The sequence below is a fragment of the Medicago sativa genome, chromosome 3 (genome assembly GCF_051527215.1).
Source record: "Medicago sativa cultivar Bolivia chromosome 3, Bolivia_mono, whole genome shotgun sequence".
Taxonomy (NCBI): domain Eukaryota; kingdom Viridiplantae; phylum Streptophyta; class Magnoliopsida; order Fabales; family Fabaceae; genus Medicago; species Medicago sativa.
In genome coordinates this window covers 98,890,779-98,915,736 of record NC_140751.1, presented here as the reverse complement: position 1 = coordinate 98,915,736, position 24,958 = coordinate 98,890,779, and the positions used below count along the sequence as shown (strand labels likewise).

The following is a 24,958-nucleotide window of genomic DNA, read 5'->3' as shown; positions in this document are numbered from 1 at the left end:
ATGCGGAGCACAAACACCCGTTAGATCAACTAAAAATAGCATACCAATCTGAGCAAGATAATACTCATATATCGTCAAAGTGAACCTCTGTCACAAGCCATATTTGCAAGTGTGTTAGCACATACATTGACTTCTTTGTACGAAGGACGAATTTGAACTTCCCAATTTATATCCAACAACCGTCTAATATGTTGCAATAAACTCCAACATGTTCTCGTTCCTATTTTCGAGGAAGAGATAGTAGTGGCCGCTACCCAAGAATCAACACGAACTTAATGTCCTTCAGAATTGAATTACATAACTGGCATAGGAAGGTAATGTTTTTCACAATTGCATTACATGGAAGCTTTGTGACCATTGAAGGTAATGCTTTAGTTGCTACTAGACGAACATATGGAGGATGTACTTCAATTCCATCATCTCATATGAACAACTTACAACTATTACCAACTTAAAACAAATTCAATCATGTACAAATTTTAAGCAAATTAAAATGTACGAAAATAAACATTAAACAAACATAGAATAACAAGGAACTCACCACAAAGGTTGGACATTTTCAATATCTCCTTTTAGTGTTGTCATCTGAATTAGCGATGAACATCCTCGTTGTTTTGTTGCAACCACATCTAGGCAAATCATTTGAGAAGAGTTAACAATGGATGATGAAGACATTCTTAAGCGTGTGTTTACAAGGACGAGGAAGATGAAGAAGATGGAAGATAAAGACGTTGGAAGTGAGGAATAAGATTGAAGAGAAATGAGTTTTTAATTTGAATTTTTCTTGATTGTCTTTTTTTTATTATTAATTTAGTCCATATGGGAATTTTTTTGTTTTTGGATTTGGTCCCTTAAACTTAATGACTAGTCACATGGATAAACACACCAGCCAATATTGTTGCGTCATAGGTCGCTGCATCATCCGCCATTAGTCAAATGTCTGTTTTTGTAACAAATGGTGACAACAAGAACCAAAGTCAAAAAGCTTAAAACTTATAAGGTTTGTTTCGCAATAAAAAAAAAAATACAGGGACGAAAGTAAAAAACACACGAACTTACAAGGACGAATTAACTATTTAAGTTTTTTAAAAAAAATATGTTTTCAATCCATTGGAAAGGAAGATAAAAAGAATAAAAGGGTTGGCCCTCTACGGCGGCCTTAGCCCCACACAAACGTGTTGGACAATGATTTGCGGCGGCCAAAACCCACCGCAAATATCTGCAACGACATTTTTTACGAGGGAAAAGAATACTGCAAATTAACCGGTCAATCTGATTTAAACCCAATGGTCTCTATCATTTTCTATTGATTGATTTGATGTACAATAATAATATCTTTTTAATGATTAACGATAGAAAAATTAAGATAATTAATAATACCACTAATAATATTATTATATCCCCCCAAAAAATTATGTCATGATCATTATTATTGATTTTTTTCGGGTGTGAAATCTTAAAGGCTTTAATTAGGCAATTAAATATGAATGTAATTGTTACAATAATACGAGTGAGTTTGTGGTGGTGATGATTTTAATCTCATCTAAAAATGCATATTTATAGTTAAAGTTAAGGGTTAATACATTTTTACCCCCCTGTAATATAGGCGAGTTCCGGTTTTCCCCCCTGTAAAAAAGATTCTTTCGATTCCAACCCTGAAATATGAAGATTCCGTCGAAAACACCCCTGGTCAAATCTGGCACACGCCAGGTGCTGATGTGGCGCGCCACGTCACCTTTTTTGATGACGTGGCACGCTGACTGTATAATTATTTTTTTAATAGGGACACGTGGCATTTCCTATTTTTTAATAAAAAAAAATATTTTTTAAATAATTAAAAAAATATTTTTTTTAAGTTTTTTTTAAAAAATTTTGTAAAAAAAATAAAAAAAAACGAAAAAAATTCTTAACAAATAAAAAAAATGAAAAAAAATTCTGGAAAAAAATAAAAAAAATACCGAAATTTTTTTTAAAAAATTGGAAAAATTAATAAAAATGAAAACAAAAATCTGGAAAATTTTAAAAATAAAAAGTAAAATCTGGAAAAATTAAAAAAATGATAACATTATGGAAAAAATTAATAAATTTTGAAAAATTCATATTTCCAGATTTTTTGAATACCGGAAAAATGAAAAAAAAATCATATTTTTTTTCGGAAAGTACTTGTCATTCAACCGTATAACATGATTTATATACCGGTGTCAATCAATATACATTGTATCCTGTTATTCGGACATGGTTTTTATAAATATGAATAATCTTCAAATTTTTGAAAATGACCAATCTTGAAATTTTTGAAAAAAGATTAATCATATTTACAAAAACTAAATTTTCGAAAAAAAAAGATAAAAAAAAATATGGTTATGGAGTCAAACATAATTCATATTTTTTTCGAAAACATACAAACTGCTCAAAACATTTTTTATGTTAGTGTCTACTAGTTTCAATGGTATTTGAGTCAAACATAATTTATATTTGTTTTACTATTTGAACTTCTACTATTTAAATATTTTTTTCGAAAATTCATATTTTTTTATCTTTTTTTTTCGAAAATTTAGTTTTTGTAAATATGATTAATCTTTTTTCAAAAATTTCAAGATTCATCATTTTCTAAAATTTGAAGATTAATCATATTTATAAAAACCATGTCCGAATAACAAGATACAATGTATATTGATTGACACCGGTATATAAATCATGTTATACGGTTGAATGACAAGTACTTTCCGAAAAAAAATATGATTTTTTTTTCATTTTTCCGGTATTGAAAAAATCTGGAAATATGAATTTTTCAAAATTTATTAATTTTTTCCATAATGTTTTCATTTTGTTAATTTTTCCAGATTTTACTTTTTATTTTTAAAATTTTCCAGATTTTTGTTTTCATTTTTATTAATTTTTCCAATTTTTTTTAAAAAAATTCGGTATTTTTTTATTTTTTTCCAGAATTTTTTTTCGTTTTTTTTATTTTTTTAAAAAAAACTTAAAAAAAAAAAAATTATTAAAAAATAGGAAATGCCACGTGTCCCTATTAAAAAATAATTATACAGTCAGCGTGCCACGTCATCAAAAAAGGTGACGTGGCGCGCCACATCAGCACCTGGCGTGTGCCAGATTTGACCAGGGGTGTTTTCGACGGAATCTTCATATGTCAGGGTTGGAATCGAAAGAATCTTTTTTACAGGGGGGAAAACCGGAACTCGCCTATATTACAGGGGGGTAAAAATGTATTAACCCTAAAGTTAAATATGTGACATGTACTACTACCAAAAAAAAATGTGACATGTTCTCTCATCATTATTATAAATAAAAATCACTTATTTATTTAATTATTAAATACTGATTTATCTGAATATATAATCTATAATATAGACTAAGTACATCTGTTATTCAGTGAATTTAAAACATATTTTTTTTTTGTTTATAATAATGACCATAAAAAAACTCCTTTCGTCCTAAATTATAAGTCATTGTAACAAAACTTGTCTGTTCTAAATTATTTGTCATCTTACGATATCAATAAATAATTAATATTTATTTTTCAATTATGTCTTAGTTTTTTACTATCTTTTTTCAATTCTTTTAATTTTTGTTTTCCTTATCATTAAAGAAAAATATTTTTATAAGATCATCCACAATGTTGGGTGCTTCACCTATTTAGCACCACATTAAATAGGCACTCTCATTGTGGAGTATAACATTTGGGTGCTTATGGAGGAGGGTGGATATGGAAGCACCCTTTCTCTCTTCATTTTTCATGGGTCCCATTTAATAAATCTTAGTAAAATGAATAAATTTTGTTAAAAATGTAATGATATAGAGTTATTGGTGGGACCTATTTAATAATTTCTTTTGAAATGCTAGGTTAGAGAAAATTGGTGCTTATTAAGTATTACCGTAAAATTGATGATGTGGACGTAGGGGACCCACTTAAACATCCAATGTGGGGTGCTCTGTTGTGGATGGTCTAAAATAATTTATAATTACTTGTCTTAAATGCACTTTTGGTCCCTCTAATTTAACTTAATCGGAATTTTAGTGCTCCTATTTTAAAAATCACTATTTTGGTCCCTCTATTTTACATTTGTTGGGATTTTTTTAGTTCCCCTCAATTTTGATGATTTGTCATTTTCATTAATGACGTGGCGGTGACATGACATGTGTGTTGGACTATTCATCTTCCATGTCATTAATAGCATTTTCATGTCATTTATAAAAATGAATTGAAATACATAGTAAAAAAACTAATTATTTTAAAAGAAAATAAAAGATTAAATTTAATTGAAATATATAGAAAACCCTAAATTTAATTTTGCCCCAAATCAATCAAATCTAGAAACCAAGAAATTTCGAGAAACCTGATTGTTCATACTGGGTACTGAAACTGAATTGTTTTATACCATTCCATTGGCAGGGGTCGGCTTCTAAAATATGTCAACAACATAACGATCAAGAAGTCCAACAGCAGGAAACGTAATATATTCAGCCAACAAGCATGAAATCACTATGATACACATTTATCAACTGTCCTCGTGAGCTAAGCTAGCTGATATGGACAATGCATAATATATGCAAGGTCCGGGCTTGGAACCCCAACCACAAAAAAAAAAAAAAAAAACACATTTATCAACTTGCATCTTAACTTGTTAATGAGATGTTTATCAAGGGCACTTTCCTAAATCCATCCCTTATATTCCGAACGTGCCATTGCTTGTGTGTCTCTGGCCTCTCAACCCTTTGAGAACCTTCACAAGCTACAATATTCATTACTTCCCGCTCCCAGAGATGAGGTATCTAAATCCGATTTATTTGGGGAAAAATTAAATTTAACGTTTGTTATATATTTAAATTAATTTAAATCTTTAGTTCTTTTACTTTCTTTTAAAATAATTAGTTTTTTTTTATTATGAATTCAATTAATTTTTTTAATGACATTGAAATGCTATCAAGGACATGGAAGATGAATTGTCCAACACACATGTCATATCACTGCCACGTCATTAATAAAAATGACAAATCATCAAAATTGACGGGACTAAAAAAATCTAAAAAATTTAAAATAGAGGAACCAAAATAGTGATTTTTAAAGGCTTAATTACACTTTTGGTCCTCGTGTTTTGGCCTACTCGCGAAATTGGTCCCGCCTTTTTAAAACAGAACAAAACTGTCCTTCAGTTATCATTTTTGTTGCACTTTTCGTCCTACCCCCAATTTTTTCCTCCAAAAACGCAGATGTGGCAGATTTTTAACTGATGTGGCCAATAGAACACCTATGTGGCAATGCATATGTGGATAATATCATTTATAAAATCACCAAATTAATTTTATAATTATGGAAAAACATTTTATCATTTTTAGAAATAACAACAAATTAAAAATTAAAAATATATAAGGGGGAAACAAAATAGAATTTATCAAATTATAAAAACTAAATATCAAATAAAACATAATATTAAAGCCAAAACACATGAATTTATCAAATAGCTATTTTTTTAAAAAAAATAAAAAAAACGAAAATAAAAAGAAAAAACTCAAATATGTTCATAGCTTTCCCAGCAACTTGTTCTACAACAAATAAAAAGAAAAAACTCAAATAATCTCGTGACAATTCTAAACCTTGATCCATAGAAACCCAACATACAACAACAAAATACAAAGCACAATCATCCACCTTCAAGTTTACTCTTCAAATCCAATTTCAATTTGCAATTTTTTCCTTCAATTCGCAAGACCCAGAAGCAATTTCTTTCTTCAATGGAAGTCATTTCCTTCTTCAGCTTCATGACTTGTTCTTCAGAAAGGTAGTGGCAAAAACATGACTTGTTAATGGAAGAGGCCATTCGTGAATTAATCCAGAAAATGCCTCCCCAAATGCTTCCAGTCCATTTTCTCAGCTCAGACAAACTCCCAAAATCAGGAGGAATCAATTCACCAAGGTCAAGTAACTTCAAACTTTTGAGTTCAGACATTAAAGTCACGTTACCTCTAAGATTCTTGTGAGCAAGATTAAGCTTCTCAGCCATTGAATGATGAGGGTTAGATGAGTATGAAGGAATTGATGAAGATAGGAAGTAACAATAACAAGGAAGGAGAAAACGATGAGGATTAAGGATGAAGAAAACCATGAGGATGAAGGATTGATACCCAATTTGGGAATTAGGGTTATATGATTTATTCCAAATGGGTAGCCACGAATCTGGGCGTGGGAGGGATAGATCTGGTGTGGATGATGGATATTATTATGTTTATGTTCTTGACCGTGTTGCAACAATGCCTTTTACGAGGATTTTTTGTGGGTGAAAATGGTGAAGAAGTAAGGTTAAGGGATTGAAGGTAAGTAGGTGTGGATGAAAAGGAGAGGAACACAAGTGGTGGCTGATGTTGATGATGGGAGAAAGTTGTGATGTTGTTAATTTTTTGTGCTAAAGAAGAAGAGATGAATATGAATGGTGTTGTTGATTTTTCCAGATTTAGTGTGTTTGTTGCTAAGGATGAAGATAGGAATATGAGTAGTGTTGTTTATTTTTAATTTCAGATTTTTATTTTTGATTTATTTTCTAATTGTTAATTTATATAAATGTGTTTATTAATTAATTATAAATATGATTTGGGAATTAGGATTTATATATTTCTTTTAATTTAATTTCCTTTTTTCTTTCAATTTGTTTTTGTTTTAATTTATGAAATGTTTAAATTGTTTTTTTACTAGCTTGGAAACCCGTGCCAAGCACGGGCTAGAATTACAACTATTATTATTATTCTTATATAAAATCTAATTAAACGGTAAATTCATTATACACAATATATTAATAAAACGCATCGTTATTGTATTTTCGATTGCACGTGTATATATTTATTTGGATTTTCGTATCATTACACAAGAATGATTTAACAGATGTAACGTCGAAAGATTAAGATTTGATGCCGGAATATTTTACACGGATGACTAAAATTAATCACGGAGACGTGAGTTTTTTTTTTTGATGTCTTGCATATAACTGGGGGTGTTGGAGTCTCGAGGCCTACCACTGCATATACAATTAATTGTCCCTAACCAACGAATCGTCTATACCAGATGCCCTTATATATAGTTTCTTTCAAATTCCATGATTTCTAAGCAGATATTCTTACATATACAAAGTTAATATCGTGCATACACTTGATTCATCTTAACATCCAACACTAATTTGTAATTATTCAATCGTGTAGCAAATAAGTATAACAAACAACGACAAAGACATCAACTATCTATCACATTTTTTAACTAAGCATATTATAAAATAACCCATCAACAAAAACACAACAAAAAAGGCTTGAAAAAGGGACTACAAAATTGTCTTGTGCATGCACATAGACATAGGTGCTCCAAAGAGCAAAGAAAAAAAAAGACGGATATATAGCTGATTGTATTAAAAAAATGAAAGCAGAACATATATAGTTGATAATATGGTCACTGAAAGAGTACGGCTTACATTAGGAAAAATGAGAAAGATCAGAAGGATACTGACATTATAAATAAAATTAAACTGAGTATGAGAATATTGGAGTTGCTCTATCATATAATAGAAAAACCGAAGTTTGGGTAGATAAACACATTAATGTATCAGATAGTGTTATTTCGGAGCCGAAGAGAAGACATTCCACCTATTGCAATTAGTCAATGATAATTCAATGCCATAGAAATTCCATTAACATCAGCCTGTGTACAACTGAATGATATCATGTCACCTGAAGCATAAAACCAGCACCTGAAGGTGCATGAGACCAAAAATATTGTAAAAAAGGGATCAAAAATATTACTCCACATAACATATTAGTCCCTATAAAAAATTTATCACTTAGCCTGTTCTTTGCACAACAATAAATGTCATTGGATTTTATACAATGAAATAAGAAGTGTGATCTTAATTGTTAGTTGCAGAATTGTAGTTTATCTACATGACCAATCCATTACTCTTTCTTTACACAACTATTAGAATGGTTGCAAGTAGAAACAACCAATTCATATCCAAATAAAATATATATTACAACGAAGTTTAAAAGAGAAAAAAACTCATACTCATCTGCGTCATCAAGAACGACTGGTTAAACATTCTGAAAAACATCACGGTACACAACATTAGTGGTCTCAGTACACACTCGATTTTCTTCATCCAGTATAAGCATTTTCAAACCCTTTTTGGAAGTGACTCTCGACACAGCGACATACAACTGTCCATGAGTAAAAACCGGTTCGGAAAGATAGATTCCAACATGAGACAACGACTGACACTGACTTTTATTTATTGTCATTGCAAAACACAAAGCCAACAGGAACTATATAGTAGTAAATTTGAAAGGCAGTTTAGGATCACTCAGAACTAAGTTCATTCCTGGAATAATTACTTTTTCACCAGTATTTTTTTGGGTAATCACAGTTGCACCGATAAAGCTCTTCCAAAGATTGTCTACAATCAACCTAGTCCCATTTCACAATCCAGTTGCTTGGTTAATGTTCCTAATCAACATAACTGGACATCCAACTTTAAATCTAAACTTGTGGTTTAGAATATCAGAAAACTTGATATTGTTTAAGAATTCGGTGGTAAACCATTCGTTTTATACCTCACTATTCTCGTCTGATTTGCAAACCAAATCAAAACTTTTCGTCTCCTGGAACCAATGATAGGAAGAATTTGTTTATGTGCTTAATTGCGTCCAGTGTGGGAGCAAGTATCCCCCGCTCTTGGAAAAAATCCAATTTCATGTTTTGCAAAAAATCCGGATATACAAAATCAACCAAAGAACGCAACGGATTAGAGGAATTCTTTATCAGCAACTCATCATGAATGAGTACGTTAATTTCTCCACTCACGTTGGCGGATCCTATTCCATCTCCAATTGAAAGTATCCAATCAACAAACTTTCTTATCTCATCTTGCTCGGCACGTACGATTGAAGCACGTAAACACATATTTGTTGTAAGGGTGAAAACCTTACGGTGACTCCACAACTTTGATGAGTTGATGGATGAAGCAAATATGTCTTGTTTGTATCCTTTTCTTATCACTGGAAAAATTTGTCTGAAATCACCGCCCAAAACCACAGAAACACCCCCTAAGGTTTGTGTGTATTATCAACACCATCATAAGACATTATATCGCGCATGGTTCAGTTAAATGCATCAAAACAATAATGATGCATTATCGATGCCCCATCCCATATTATTAATTTTGAACATAGTAGTTTTGTCGATCTCTTTATCAAATCTACAACTTGACGCTTTGTACCTCATTATTCTCGTCTGATTTGCAAACCGAATCAGAACTGATATATTCCTTTTCGTCTCCTGGAACCAATGATAGAAGGAATTCGTTTACGTGCTCAACTGTGTCCAATGTGGGAGAAAGTATCCCCCGCTCTTAAAAAAAATCCAAGATATGAAATGTTTTGCAAAAAATCCGGATATACAAAAAAAAATCAAGGGACTGGAAAAAATCTTAATATTATGGGAAACATTTACTTAATTAACCATTTTTTACAGTAATACTTTGTTTTTGGATGTCATTCACTTTCATTCTATTTTCTTATTCAAACTCTATTTTTTCAAACTCCTTCGCATATGATCTATGATGGGATGTGACAATGGAAAATGTACATGTGTCATGATGAATTTACAAAATACATGTTTATTTAGACATTTTAAAATGATACAACGTTTTTATAATTAAGTCTATTTTTTTTTTTTGTAATAATTACCCAAAAATCTTCAACTCCTTCAACAAAACCACATAATTACCGATATAATTCAATCTATTTTTTATACTCTCGCGGACAAAACACACACTACATATTTTTCACCTTAATGTTTCTCCCATGTTCAATTTTTTTCATCTTCATATTTATTTTATTTTTCTATCTAGTTTCCTTTATCTATTGTCATGGATGGAAGGAATATAAACCTCCCTTCATGAAATCACCACCAATCAACCTTTTTGAACATGTTGTGCCTAATTTTGACTTATTTGACTACGTTACATAATTATGGACACAGACAATCACATTATTGATTAGGATATGTTAATGTGTCAAATGTGAGTTAACATTATACATTGGATGGAAAAATAGATTTTGAACAACATATAAGTGAGATGACCAAAATACATAATGTCTTAAGGTTTTATGTAAAGATGTGGTGTCAATCTCACTTGTATGGTTGATAGTGACGTAATACAATCATCCAACCCGGTGAAGATCACCCGAAAATCCCAACATTATGATAATTTATATTGTTAGTTTTCAGTTGTCAATTGTTTATTTTTTATTTTTTTTATCTTAAACTTTAGTTATTGGATGCCATTCTCTTTCATACTATTTTTTTTTTGTTATTCAACCTCAACTACTTCAAACTCCTTCACTTTTATTCTTTGGTGAAATTTGACAATACTTATAAGAAATTTTAGAACAACATGGCGTTTTTTTAATTAGTCTAATATTTTGGTTAAATATTTACTAAAAAATGTCCAACTCCTGCATCAAACCAGTAAAATTATCACTCTATTCCTTATATGCTCCCATAAAAGCACATGCTCCTTTTTTTTTCCTTATCATTTCTCTCATGTTCAATTTTTTTTTTATTTTCCATCCTTTTCTAATTTATTTCGTAACTTCTCATGAAAGAAAGGAACATAAACCTCCCTCCATGAGATCATCACCAACTTAAATTTTTTACCATGATATGTCTTCATCTAATTTTATTTGGCTTTGTTACCAAATGACATATGTCTGTCTCACACTTAATGGGAGAGATGTCAACATGTCTTATATGAGTTAAAGTTTCAGATTGGATGCAAGAGAATACAATGACAAACATATAAGTGAGATGACCCCTAAATCCAATGTCTTTAGGATTTGGATGAAGATGTGATGTTAATCTCAATTGAGTAATTGCTCTTAGTCTAATGTGATTATCCAACCCAGTTTACGCTCCCACGAAAGTCCTAGCATTATGATCAACTGTTTTCTTCTATTTTGGATTTCATTTGCTTAATTCTTTATTTATCATGAAAGAAAGGGATAAAAACTCTTTGTATAAAGCCACCATCAACCCACCTTTTTTAGCATGTTGCGCATCCGTCTAACTTTATTTTATTATGTCTCTATATCCCAGTCACAAAGAGTCTCAAACTTAACGGAGAGACGAATGTGTCAAGTGTGAGTTAAAGTTCTATAATATTGGATGCTAAAGTAGATGTTACATATAAGTTAGATGACCAATATACATGATGACTTAAGGTTTTGGTTCATTTTGTGGTGGCATTTTTTCAAAATTTTTAAAAAATCCACAAAAAAAAAAAATTGAAAAAAAAAAATCATTTTCTTGTTCAATGCAATTTTCCAACTTAAGGGTTTAATCTAGTAGTAGAAGGACAAACTTTGAATTTCGAGATTTTGAGTTTCAAACTCAGCTAGTATCCTTGGAGATAATTAAACATAAAAATATTTGTGAGTGCTCTTTTATCTCTAAGGCTATCCACAATGGTGAGTGCTTCACCTATTCAGCACCACAATAAATAAGCACCCCCATTGTGGAGCAAATAAATAAGGTGCTTGTAGAGAAGGGTGGCTATAGAAGCACCCTATCTCTCTTCAATTTTGTGAGGGACCCCTAAATAAATTGTATAAAAAAATTGTTGAAAATTCGTAAAATTGAAATTAACAAAATCACTGAGTTATTGCTAACATTTCATTTTGGATATCATTCAAATTTCCTTTTAAATTGTGTTTGTTATTATTATTTCTTTAAAAAAAAGTTCCTTTAGAATATGTCAAAGAGACTTTAGGCCTTAGGGTATGTTTATTTCAAGGTTTGTAATATGATTCTTAGGAACGTGAGATTAGAAATATGCAACATTCTCATGTTTGTTTCAAGTTTTGAAAATTTGTTCCCATGAATATTATATTAAGAGGAATGTTATTTAGTTTTATTCTATTGTTATTCTCATGCTTAAAGATGAGAATCTAAAATTTCCATGGTAATAAATCTGAACTTGCCATAAATTCTCACTACCATTAACATTTATTTCCATTTTTAGTTTTTTAATTAATTAATTTCTAAAATATTCCAGGAAATCTAAATTGTTACCAAACAATTAGGTAAAAATGTCGTTTCAAGAAATGTAATTTCTTGCCTTGAAACAAACACACCCTTAATTTTTCATAAAATAAATTGAAGCTTTTCAAAGACTACTATCATAATCTACAATTTACAATTTTACAAAAATTTGTTTTTTTTATTATAAAAAATTTAGGCGAGTTAGACTCTGGAGGACACATCAAGATCAAGATATGTCTCATGACTCAATGAACACATACCAAGTTACTCCCTAACAAAGAGATCATCACGCTAATAATGGGGATTGAATCCACACCCTTGAGGTTGAGTCAACTCACTATTAGCCGAGGCAACCTTGATTAGGAATGCAATTATTAGTATTGATAGAAAAAATAGTGATTTAAAACATGATACTCCTTCCGGTCCTATTTATAAGAAAAAGTTGGGTCAATAAAAGTTGATGGATTTGGACTAAATTTTTAACCATATACATTAACTTTTGTTGACCAAACTTTCTCATATAAATAGGACCGGAGGGAGTATCATGTAATGGTATCATTTAAATAACATTTTTTTTTCATCTGACCCAATAAATGATACATTTAATAGAATCATTTTAATTTAAATTGTCACATTAATGACTCTTAATTTAATTTATCATGATTAAACTTAATAACATGAAAAAAATCACAAAAAAAAAGAAAAAAAATAAATTATTTAAATTATAGTATTCAAAATTTATATGATATACTTTTTATTTGTTGGAATTATATGATTTACTGGGAATACAAATTTAGAAAACAATGGTCCAAACAATAATAAAAAAAAAAAAACTAAAACACGGTGTGTATTGAAAAATAAAATAAAATATCAACAATCTATAAAAGTGAACATTCAAGCCTTGGAAAGCGTAGATTAACGTATGAGCATATGCGCATAGTGGCATGATTTTTTTTCATTTTTTTTGAAAGAACAGCGACATGATTTTTTTTTAGGGAAATAGGGACATAATTTTTTTTCTTCTTGAAGTAGGGAATAGTGACATGAATATTGTTATCATAGAACTACCCTCAATCAATATATAAAAATGAGTTAGAATTAAATGACATTAAAATGTCAAAGTTTATTTGATCTCAAATTTTAGTCATTGATTTATTTTAATCCAATGTGATGATATTGATTCAGTTAAGGTGATCACGTGATCACCATGCTACCGTCAAGTCTAGGTTTTGGTCTCTTATAGTGATCTTTCCTCATTTTCTCATTTGCGGCTCAAAGGCATCCTGTCTCCCATCCTCATGAATTAGTGTGTTTTCGATTTGGCTTCCCATTTCCACCGTTACCTTTTTTTTTTAGGGAATCTCCACCGTTACCTAAAAAAAAATGAAAGATATAGATTTATTACTTGCTTAGCTTTTTAGGTATTATGTTCCAGCATACATATATATATTGATAGAGGGATCATGGATTCCTCAAGTTCAAGGCATGGTGTTTGAAAAAAGGCAAAAATTTCATGTTATATATGACCTTGATCATAGCTCTGTAACAATAAAATATCAATAATAAATAAAATTGATTAACATCATTTCACAAAAACAAATACTACATAAAAATAAAATTAATTTTCTTAAAAAAAGTTAAAAGACGAATAAAGAAGAAAACAACCCAAGTAATGATTAGAATGATGACATGTATGCTCAAATTTGATTGATTGGTAACTTCAATCATGAATCATGCTCAATTTTTATTGGCTGATAATACAAAACGTATTCATGATGGGCTATTAAAACGTTTATAATTTTCATTTTGGTTTTTAATAAATGAACTGAGATATATCAAATTCGTGTGAGTGATACAAATGACATAAATGGCAATCTGAGTAAATTTGTGGTGATTTGAATATTTGATCAAGTAATAAATGAGATGAAGCAAGAAGGAGTGCCAAGTGTACTCTTCAAAAAAAAAAATTAAGGCAAATGTTTATAATAGAGATTTAATGTGTTTAATGAGAAATAAATACGATAAAATATGTCTAAAAAGAGCACCGTGTACAAATTACGCTAATATGAATAAGAATTAAAATACATTAAATTCTTTTGGTTTGTAACTGACATTTGGTGATTCATCACTTTTAGCACACCTTGTGCGGGGTGAATCACTGTGCCTTTGAGCAATTTATTCCATTTTGATTTGTTCAAAAAAAATAATTCTTTATTCCATTACCCTATCTATGATTATGAATGCATTTAAATAGAAATGAGTTTTGAATGTCAGATAGAATTGAGTGTGGTATAAGAAAAAAAAAGCGTATTTTTGAAAATAAAAATATAGAAAATTAGTAATGGCAAAGAAATTTTTTATTTTTACGTTGATTATATTTTTTATTTTTACGTTGATTATATTTATTTGTTATGTTATTTGTATAGTTAGTACCGTTGAGAAAAGAAAAAAATGCTTTCATTTTTCTACTGTAGAAAAAATTTTGTTTTCACTAAAAATTGTAATTTTTTAAATAACCATATTTTGATTTTTTTATTACTTGTTAAAATTCATTTTTTCTGTACATTTTCGAGATTCAATCAGTTAACCAAATTTACATATTAAATGTATCATTAAAATTTCCATCAAGGATGCTTATCATCATGAAAAAAAATGGGGGTTATCATGAGAAACCATATTTTTATTGCTTATAATTTTGAAAATATACAATTAAAAAACATTTAAATATTTATATATTTGAGTACGTATTTTTTTTTACAGTGACCGAGGTTTGAACCCCGGACTGAAAATATACAAAAAATCGCATAGTCATAGTTTATATTACAAAATAGCCATAAAATTCCAGTGGAAGTTAAAAAATGACACAATCCCTAAAAAAATGACAAATACACCTATACCAAATACATTTGTTTTCGAAAACGTGAATTAAAAAAATGATTTTGTTTAAAATAATAGAATAAATATGATTAACGTTACATAAAATACTTAAGGTGTTGAAAAATCAGAAATTAAACTTGTTATACATCAAAATTCTATTATCAAAGAATAAGAAAGTTTGTCTTGTTCATGTCTCTCACAAATCATAGGCGAACGCTCTCACAAATCATAGGTGAACGAATTGAACTATATATTCCATTTTCTTTAAAAGTGGATATATATGAGAACATAATCGTATTTGGTGTCATATGATTGTACAAAGCAACAAACAACAAACAACAAACAACAACGAAAAACAAAGAAAAAAAGAAGGGACAAAAAAGTGGGAAAGAAATGTGTGACGTGCAATGGTGTTGATCTGGATGTCTAATTTATAGACTTATTTTGTGTGGTAGTTTAGTCATTATGATTTTTATTTTATTTATGGACAAACATTAAAATGAATTTTTTCTATTTGAATGTATTGATGTGTTGACTTACTTTTTTTTTTTGAAGACACAAAATAAAACGCATTTAAATTACATTTTAATGTACAGATTCTCAAATAAGATCAAATTATTGCAATATGATTGGTTCAAGAAAATGACATCGACACATGTTAATGTAATATTGGAAGAATTCTTACAACTGACGTAAATTAAACATATTAATGAATTCCAATTATTTTTTTTATTTTTTCTGTAAACGCATCCCTTGTTTTCTGTTACGGGAATACCACTATAGGCTTAGAATTTTCTTAGTAGTTAAGGCAAATAAATATTCCTTAAAAAAATGGTTATTGTGATCATCAGATATCTTCGTGTCAAATTATAACGGTTAATTTACAATGCATTTAAGATAATAAAATACATATTTTCAATAATAGTATGGCTATGATTTGTTGACCATTTAAAATTAAAGAAAAATCGTTTCAACACTTTTTAGTAAAAGATCAAATTGATGCAATATGATTGGTTCAACAAAATAATATCACATATGTTAATATATTATGGAAGGAATTTGTTCAAATGACGTGAATCACATATTATTTAGATTACAAAGACGTTGCATTCTAATCTTTTTCTTGGATTTTTAGTAAGACCAAAATTTGAAGTTCCAATTAAAAATAAAAAATAAGACGTAACAATACAAAAATGATGTAATAACAAAACAATAATTTCATATGTAAACTTTTGATTGAAATCATGGTGCATTAAATACTCCTATCAAATAGAGATAACATTTTATGTTAATTCACCAAATTATGATTGTTGTTTCTATTATAAACTTTTTCATATTCATTGTGTACATAAAATAAAACATTGGTGCATTAAATACTCCTCTCAAATTCTGACTTTTTGCACACAACATTTTCGGTTAACTCATCTAATTCCAATTCTGTTTTTCTTTTCTATTATAAACTCTTTCATATCTTGTGTGTACATGAGAAATAACATTAAATGAGCCTTTTTCTTCAAAAAAAAAAAACATTAAATGAGTCTTTCACTAATAGGTTGCCACGTGTACTTTTTAAAAAAAATAGTGCAAATATATATAATAGAGATGACATTTTAATGACATTTTCCAAGTTGGCACTGCCACATAGTTGTTCCTTTGCCATATCAGCATTTTTGGAGGGCAAAATGGGGGGTAGGACGAAAAGTGCAACAAAAACGATAACTGAAGGACAATTTTGTTCTGTTTTAAAAGGACGGGACCAATTTCGCGAGTAGGTCAAAACACGAGGACCAAAAGTGTAATTAAGCCTTTTTAAAATGAAGGGACCAAAATTCCAATTAAGTTAAAATAGAGAGACCAAAAATACATTTAAACCTAATTACTTTTTTCTATGCAACATTAATTATATTTCTTAATTTTTATGAAAATGTTGTTTTTTTTTTTTTACAATTTTTATGAAAATGTTAAAATCACATATAATTACTCCATAATTTAGAATAGATAGAATATATAAAAGGGAAGCAAGTGGGCTCCATAGCCCATGAATGTATTGACTAACTGACTAAGGATAGGGGTTGTCGGAAAATGAAAGAAGGGCGAATTGGAACTTTTAATTGAGTTATTTGAGTAGTTTGAAAAACTTCAAATGAACGACTTTGGGAAATGTATAGCAAATTGCTGAACCATTTTCACTTGATAATGACTAGGCAGCTAATTTCCCTGTTACTCTTTGTTTGTTGTCTCTTTTTTTATTTTATTTTTAGGATTACCTCTTTGGTAAATTTTGTTGGATTTTAAGTGTGCATGATTATGTCTCACATCGATTAGGAATGGAAAAAACGTTGAATGTAAAAGAGAATGGACTCATATACCTGATTTTTTTTAAGGTTTTGGGTGGGGATTTGATGTCTAAGTCTTTTAGAAGACCTGGACGTTTGGCTCATTGCCACTCCCGGGGCTCCCCGAACTCCCCAACAAGTGGTATCAGAGCCCTGATTAGGCTTGGTGGGGAGCGAGATCCTAGTGTGGATCATGCTAGTAATGTGGGTGACACACACTTAAGGAAGAGACTCTTGGGTTTCAAGTGTGTGATTATGTCCCATATCAACTAGGAATGAGGGAAACATTGATTTATTATTTGATAGAGTTCATTAACCATTTAGTTTAATCACTTCATCTTTTTTCTTTTCTTTTGCCTTTTCTGCAATTAGCTTATCCAATCCAACTACTAACTTCATTTTAATTTTCTTTTTGAATAATAAGAATTTTGTAAAAAAAATATTGATAAAATTAAGAGGACTTTAATACAAATATATGTTAATTAAATCATTTCTTAGTCTGTACTCCCTCCGGTTCTATTTATAAGAGAAATTCGGGTCAACAAAAGTTGATGTATGTAGTTAAAAATTCAGTCCAAATACATTAACTTTCGTTGAACTAACTTTCTTTTATAAATACGATCGGAGGGAGTATATAAACTTTGTAAACTGCCAAGACATATTGAAGCTATTGTCTCTGTTTTCAACCACACCACAGATATATGTATGTATGCATGTATGTGCTCGATCGATGTTTGGTAATTCTTTCGTAGCAAATAATGATGGAAATTATGGCTTTCTATTTTAGGATATTAATTGTTGAAACCCATATTAAAGCAGAAAGCTGTCAATGAGCATATATTTATAGTGTTTCTATTATGCCTTGTTGCTGTTGGAAACTAGTAGTATCATGCAAGAAACAGATGAGATATGTCAACTTGAATAAAAGGATTCACTGTTACCGTGTGTAAAACAGTATCCCAAAGAAAGCAAACAAAAATGAAATGCCTTTTTGCCGGAAAGTATCTTCACTTTTAATTTGGTCAAAAAAATATTTCACTTTGAAATTTTAATTATTGCGATAAAGATTGATTATTGAGTTCATATACAATATTATATTATGGTCGACATCACATTGCTTAGCTGAGGTTGAGAGACTACTCTTTCTTAGATAGTGTGAAATGGAAGATCACTTGGATAATAAGTATTACTTTTAATTTAAAACTTTTTTTTCCTTAACCAGTGTCCGGGGCACCGGTTAACATTACCCAAAACATAATTATTTTATTTGGGATTAAAATATTATTAATGAAATTTCTAGAAAAAGTACAATGAATTCGAAGGAATACATTGAATGGTTATATTTGCTTCGTGAGTTAACATTTAACGTGTTGTATTATAACCAACCACTCTAAAACGTATCAGCTTCGGTTTGAACACAAGGTGTCATATATGCCACATGAAAACACTCTCTCTTTCAATATCGATTTTAACAACAACTTATTTATTGGATGAAATCTGTATGAATCATGTCTCTTTATATGAGATCTATCTCTAAAATATACGACTCACATTAATTTCATTCATAAAAAGTAAGTGTTGAAAAGTGAGAGTGTTCTTAACGCTATTCAAATTATTTTTTAAATGAGACACAAATATAATAAAACATGCTTGCTTACAATCATAAATAAAATTAATTTGAACACACATATATGCAAAATGGTAAAAGAAGAATGGAATAAATAATATATATTTTAAAAAAATTAAATGATATGTATTTTTACGTCTGTATGCCCAAATCATTGGGGTTGTAACAGATTGAAATACTCCTGCATCACTTTTATTAATAAATTCAGTTGTCATTAAAAATAACAATTATTTTGGATTGTGGCCAAACAAATTTTTCCACATATGAGATATTACATGATTTAAGTGTATATTTGAATTAGCCGTGAGATTGATAGAATTATGATGCAGTGATCCACCATAATTTTGGCAAAAATTCTCATTTGAAGTTTCGGTTCAATCAAAACATACATTGATTATATTTAATATCCTATTTCTTTATTCTATCCAGATATATGTATATGTGTTATGTTATCTAACGGTTGAAGTCGAACTACATTTTTGAGATAATTAATTAGCTAGAAATGATTGATAATTGATTAATTCTTTTAATTTTGACAAAATGCTTGATTAATATTTAATAATGTATTACACTATACATTTATGATAATTGTAACTTTTAATGAACTATGAGAATTATAATCTTATAAAATTATAAGCAACTTCCATTCCATTTATTTATAATTTTTTAAGTTGTGTAGAAAATACAATAAAGTACCGTAGAGTATTTGTACAGCAACAATTACTAATGTGGAAAGTGGGACGGTGTGTTAAGGGATCGTACATACCTTTAAATATTCAATTTACAGAAATGAATGAAAAGTTGTCGCGAGCGGACAATGAAAGTGATGTGTGTATGTATGTCCCTGATGAGAAACTCTTGGGTGGTCACATGACCAAAAAATTGCAATTGGTCACAACCAATTAAAACTTGACACATCATCATACACATAAAATAAAAAATAAATAATTAAAATGAAGAGAGAGAATATATGAGTCAAGAGTTATTGTTTTGTTTTTCTTAAACCAGTGAAAATAAAAACACTACCAACCCAACAAAAGAGAGAAGACAGTTGCGACTCTGTGTTGATGCCGGTGGTTAGAGAAGGTGCCGGAACGCCGCAACGTTATTTTGTTTTTTTTAAACGCAACGTTGGTGGTTAAATCCATGCCGGAACGACGACGGAATGACGATGAGGGTGGGGTGAACACAGCTGCGACGTCTGTGTTGATGATGGTGATAGAGAAGGTGAAACGATTGCCATGCCGGAACGACGACAAAGGTGGCGGTCAAAATGGTGGCAACTTCGATGTTGATGACGGTGACAAAGAAGGTGAACGACAAGGGTGGTGGTGAAAACTGCAGCAACTTCGATGTTGATGACGTTGATGGCGGTAAAAGAGTGGAGGGATGAAGAGAAAATGAAATTTTACCACTCAAATTTGCTTAGGTGGAACCAATTTTGCTGGTGTTTGGTTTTGCAATGTGTGTCATCTGTTTTGGTTTGTAACACAGTTCAGCAAAACAGAAGAAATTAAAGAGACAAAAGTGTAGCTTAGACACATACTTTGTTGTAAAATTGGGTCAATTGGTTGTAAAAGGGGTTATGAATTTGCTTGAGTCATGTAAAAGTTCCAACTAAAATTAATGAAATTATGTAGTTTTCATACTACTTTGACATTCATTGAGTCACATTTCAATCTTTTGTTTACAAGTGATAAACATTAAATCTTTAAATTATCTTCTAAGTGGCTTAGTTTCTGGCTTTTTCTGCTGTCATGACAGGTTTATTGTGCTGTAATTTAAGTGTGCTGGGACTGGTTTTTGTGTATAGGCTTTGTTTTTGGTTTCCTGCTTTTCCTGTCCAACCATTGCGCTTTTATATTGGCCTGTTGTAACACTTTTGCCTATTTGCACATCTTGTGCTAGGCGTATTCAATTTTACTAAGCTTATTAAAAAAAAAACATAGACCACAGAGATGGAAAAGAAAAAGAAATCTAAAGGGCATATGCATTTCCTTGTTTATGTTTATAAGTAACAAATATTGACAAAAGGTAACTTGTAGAATATTTCCTGTCATGGAATCATGTTGTCACTGTCACAGCAAAAACCTCAAAAATAACCTTATATATCACTAAATGTTGGTGTTGTGACTATATCAAAACAACACTAGATAATTACAACTGCCAAGGAAGCTCAAAACATATACATTAGAGAGCTCAAAAAAGATGCAAAAGACAGCTACAGCTTCATAAAAGTTCAAGACAACTTAAATCTACATTCTTTTGGCTTCTTGTCTATCTTGAAGAATGTTACTTGGAGGTAACCAATGGTAGTTGCTAGATCCCTGCAATAAAAAGAAGAAGTGATTTAGCATATCTCTAACTATATGAAACTTGTAATCACAATTATATATTGATCATTTGTTACCTGGCTTAAATGACCATATGAACTCATTCCTTGTAGCATACTAGTGAATGGAATTGATGATGAGTTAAAACTCCAATTTGAGGAATTAACAGAATGATATTCCTATCAAAGGATATAAAACAACATTATTACCTATAATATAATGTTATATATAACTTATTAAGAATGGATTGCCAAAAATAGAAACCTGAGATGGTGCTATAAAAGACATATCTAGAACATTAGAGCCTTTGTCCATGCAATTGGAAACATTAGAAGGACACCCCATTGAAGAATTAGTAGCACAAAGTTGAATGCCTTTTTGTTTCACTGATGCTAAATCAAAAAATTAACAAAATCATGTACTAACAGATCAAAAAATAATGATAATCTAATTAAAAAATCAATACAATTCCTCACATTTATTTTGCTTGACTTTTGTAGCTAATCTTTTCCTTGTCTCAAAGTGACTTTTCTTTCTAGTACTGGACATTCCTTTTGTTTTTGCTTGACGAGGATTCAAAATTTCAACAGTCTCATTATCCTCCTTTTCATCAACAATTTTCCCATTGGTCATTGCATTTGAATCTACATTGAGATTACTGAAATGTTGTTGAACACGCTCAACTCCAACATCAAGCCACTTCCACATAATCTGTTGAGCTTCTTTATCATGTTGACTATCCAAAACAAGGTTATAAAATGACTTCATGATGGCACTGCGATAAAGGATAGCAGCCTCATCACTATTAGACATTTCATTTTCAGTTTCTTTTGAACCTTCACAAGTATGCTCATAAATCACAGATCTTGCTTTTTTTGACCATCGTTTCAAAAAGTATTGATCAGGTATTCTTAAAATACCTTTGATGTTGTAAATTCGCAAAGCATGACTACAAAGAATTCCTAAAGAATCAAACTTATGACAGCTACAATTGATTGTTGCATTAGACGAGTCAAATGATACGATATACTTCTTATGAGGCGTACGATTCGAAATGACTTCGTGATATGACACATTATCACACACTTGAATCTCTATAGAGGTGCTTCCACCAGCACCCTCAAGATATTCATTCGAAAAGCGTTTGAAAAGTTTGTGAGTATATATCATAGAAGCTTGTTCCAAAGTCTTGCTGGTGTTTATAACGCGCGGAGGCTTGCTTTGACTATTTTTGAATTCCTTCTCACTCTCCAATTGCCGCCACTTCTTTACCATTTTCTCAAATTCTAATAAAAACCGAGGTAGATGGGTTGTTGTACTTGCAATTTCACCTAATACACTATTTGTACTCTCACTTCTCTGAGATGACTTGATATCTGCAGAGAATACACTCTTGCTATATGCAGTGCTCCATTTGTGACGAATTTTGAACATACTTTTCAACCACTTATGATCCTGAAGCTTGTACTCATTTATCATCTCAGCCCAAGTGTTTTCAAATTCTTCTTCTGAGTCACAGCCTGACATGCATTGATTCAACAAACTTTGAAACTTACGGTCAGAATTTAGATCACCTAAATGAGAAGGAGCATTTTTAGAAATATGCCACAAACATAATCGATGATTTGTTTTTGGCATTACATCCGCAATTGCTTTGGCCATGGCTGCATCTTGATCTGTAAAGATTGTTTTTGGTTGTTTGTCTCCCATACTCTCCAGAAACACTTTAAACAACCAACTAAAGGAAGTTGAGGATTCATCTAATAACAATGCACAACCAAACATGACATTTTGCCAATGATGATTCACACCAACAAAGGGAGCACAAATCAAATCATATTTATTTGTTCGGTAAGTGGTATCAAAAACCACAACATCTCCAAAACAATCATAATCAACTTTGGACTTGCCATCTCTCCAAAACACATTCGTCAAACGCGACTCTTGGTCTAATTGCACACTATAGTAGAACATGGCATCATGTGCTTGTCTATTTCGTAAGTTATTCACCAAAGATTGGGCATCCCCTGCTTCAATTAATTTTGACTTTTCAGTGTAGACAAAATTGTGCACATCTTTCATCGTCATACCAAGATTATCAAATCCACCTACCTCTTCCCCCAAATAGCTCCAGATATTTGTAACCTTTATACCAGAATTCACCATAGATTTTATAAGACCACGTTTGGCTTGTGATACATTTCTCATAGATCGCAGCAAATGTCTTTGGTCTGGTGGTGCAAAGTCATGGTTATGTTCTTTTACCAACTTTGTAATTTTCCATACTCCATCTTTGCTTACATTGAATTGCACCATCGCCTTGCAATCTGTTCTTGAATCAGATCTTTCGTATGCCACTTCCCTTTCCGGATCATTGTTCTTAAACCCTTGTTTGGAACAATAAAAATACTTCAAACGTGTGTTCTTTTTCACATTATCATAATAACACTCCTTCCCTTTTCTCACACTGAAACCCATTTTGAAGGCATGTTGTTGATATAAGCTATATGCTTCATCTTTACTAGACACAACTTGACCAAGAAATATATCTTTGGACTCTTCAATTTCAACATATTGACATTCATTTTCCTCCATATTTTCTGCAACAATAGCCAATGTCTTATTAAAAACTGTATCTATCACTTTTATTGCTTAAAATACACATTTGAAAAATCAATTTAAATACACTTGTGAAATTAAAATTGTAGTTAAAAGCACTAAATTAAAATAAACAGAAGCACTAAACCAAAATAAACAACTCATTAGATACATTTCCAATACAGCCACCATTAGGGCTAATAATAAGCAAAAATCTCATCAAAGAAGGGATACTACACCATAAACAAAACCATCACAAACAGTCAATAAACTTTCAAATATGGAATCCAAAGCAGGAAGTTACAAGGGCTAAAAACCAGAAAAAAAAGATATTACAGCAGAAATAAGGAAAACTACATAGCACAATCCACACATTTAAGCTACAACAAGTTTTCTACTCACTATAGAAACACAGTTTGATCAAAAAATAAATGAAGAAGAAGAACTTACCCATGAAAACAACCTAGAAATTGATTATGCTTGAAATTAGTGAGATGATGAAAGGTGAAGCATGGCTGAAAAATGGCGGGAGGAGAAAGTTGGGGAAATTTGGGAAAGTAACTTTTGAGTTTCTCTCTCTTTCTTGTAACTATTTATTTATTTACTTTTATGTGTATGATGAGGTGTCATGTTTTAATTGGTGGTGACCAAATTGCAATTTCTTGGTCATGTGATCACCCAAGAGTTTCTCGTCCCTGATACTCTGATAGGCGATAGCGATGATGTATATCCCCCCTCGAAGGAATTAACCAAAAAAAAGTAAATTAAACCCTTTCCTTGTTTATGTGATACTATTTTTTTGCTTTGTTTGAGGAAACCCTTGTTAATGTGATATTGATTCGTATCTATTCAAAGATTTCAACCTCAACCGGCCAAAAAATGTTCATGCTTACAATTATTAAGATTTTGACTGTATGCAAGTATTTATTCTTTGTTCGCAATGTCATAATATTGGTCATAGTTTTTGGTCTTGTAAACTTGTTAAAGTGGATCAAGAGAAAGTTGCCACAAATGAGAAGCATAAACGCACGGGGAACAAACCTATGCCTGTTCCAAAGAATGATTTAGGAAAGGGATCAGTTGAATGTGTAAC

The 24,958-nt window shown here is 30.7% G+C and overlaps 1 protein-coding gene across 1 annotated transcript; it reads right to left on the bottom strand.

The window, feature by feature from the left end:
- Nucleotides 1–20,893: 20,893 nt before the first annotated feature.
- Nucleotides 20,894–24,547, bottom strand: LOC146942737 (protein FAR1-RELATED SEQUENCE 5-like). The gene is made up of 4 exons (XM_085756796.1): nt 21,744–24,547; nt 21,532–21,659; nt 21,345–21,446; nt 20,894–21,261 (listed from the first exon to the last, which is right to left on the bottom strand). Exons 1-4 carry the CDS (start codon nt 23,860–23,862, stop codon nt 21,190–21,192), a joined length of 2,421 nt encoding a protein of 806 aa, XP_085612922.1. The 5' UTR covers nt 23,863–24,547; the 3' UTR covers nt 20,894–21,189.
- Between the last annotated feature and the right edge of the window lie 411 nt (nt 24,548–24,958).

Bases quoted from the DNA above. Each gene is read 5' to 3' on its own strand.
- LOC146942737 (XM_085756796.1), bottom strand. From the start codon at position 23,862: ATGGAGGAAAATGAATGTCAATATGTTGAAATTGAAGAGTCCAAAGAT. The intron at 21,660-21,743 runs GTGAGGAATTGT...TTTTTGATTTAG, and splicing joins AAAAGTCAAGCAAAATAAAT to CATCAGTGAAACAAAAAGGC. The intron at 21,262-21,344 runs GTAACAAATGAT...TTTTTATTGCAG, and splicing joins CATATGGTCATTTAAGCCAG to GGATCTAGCAACTACCATTG.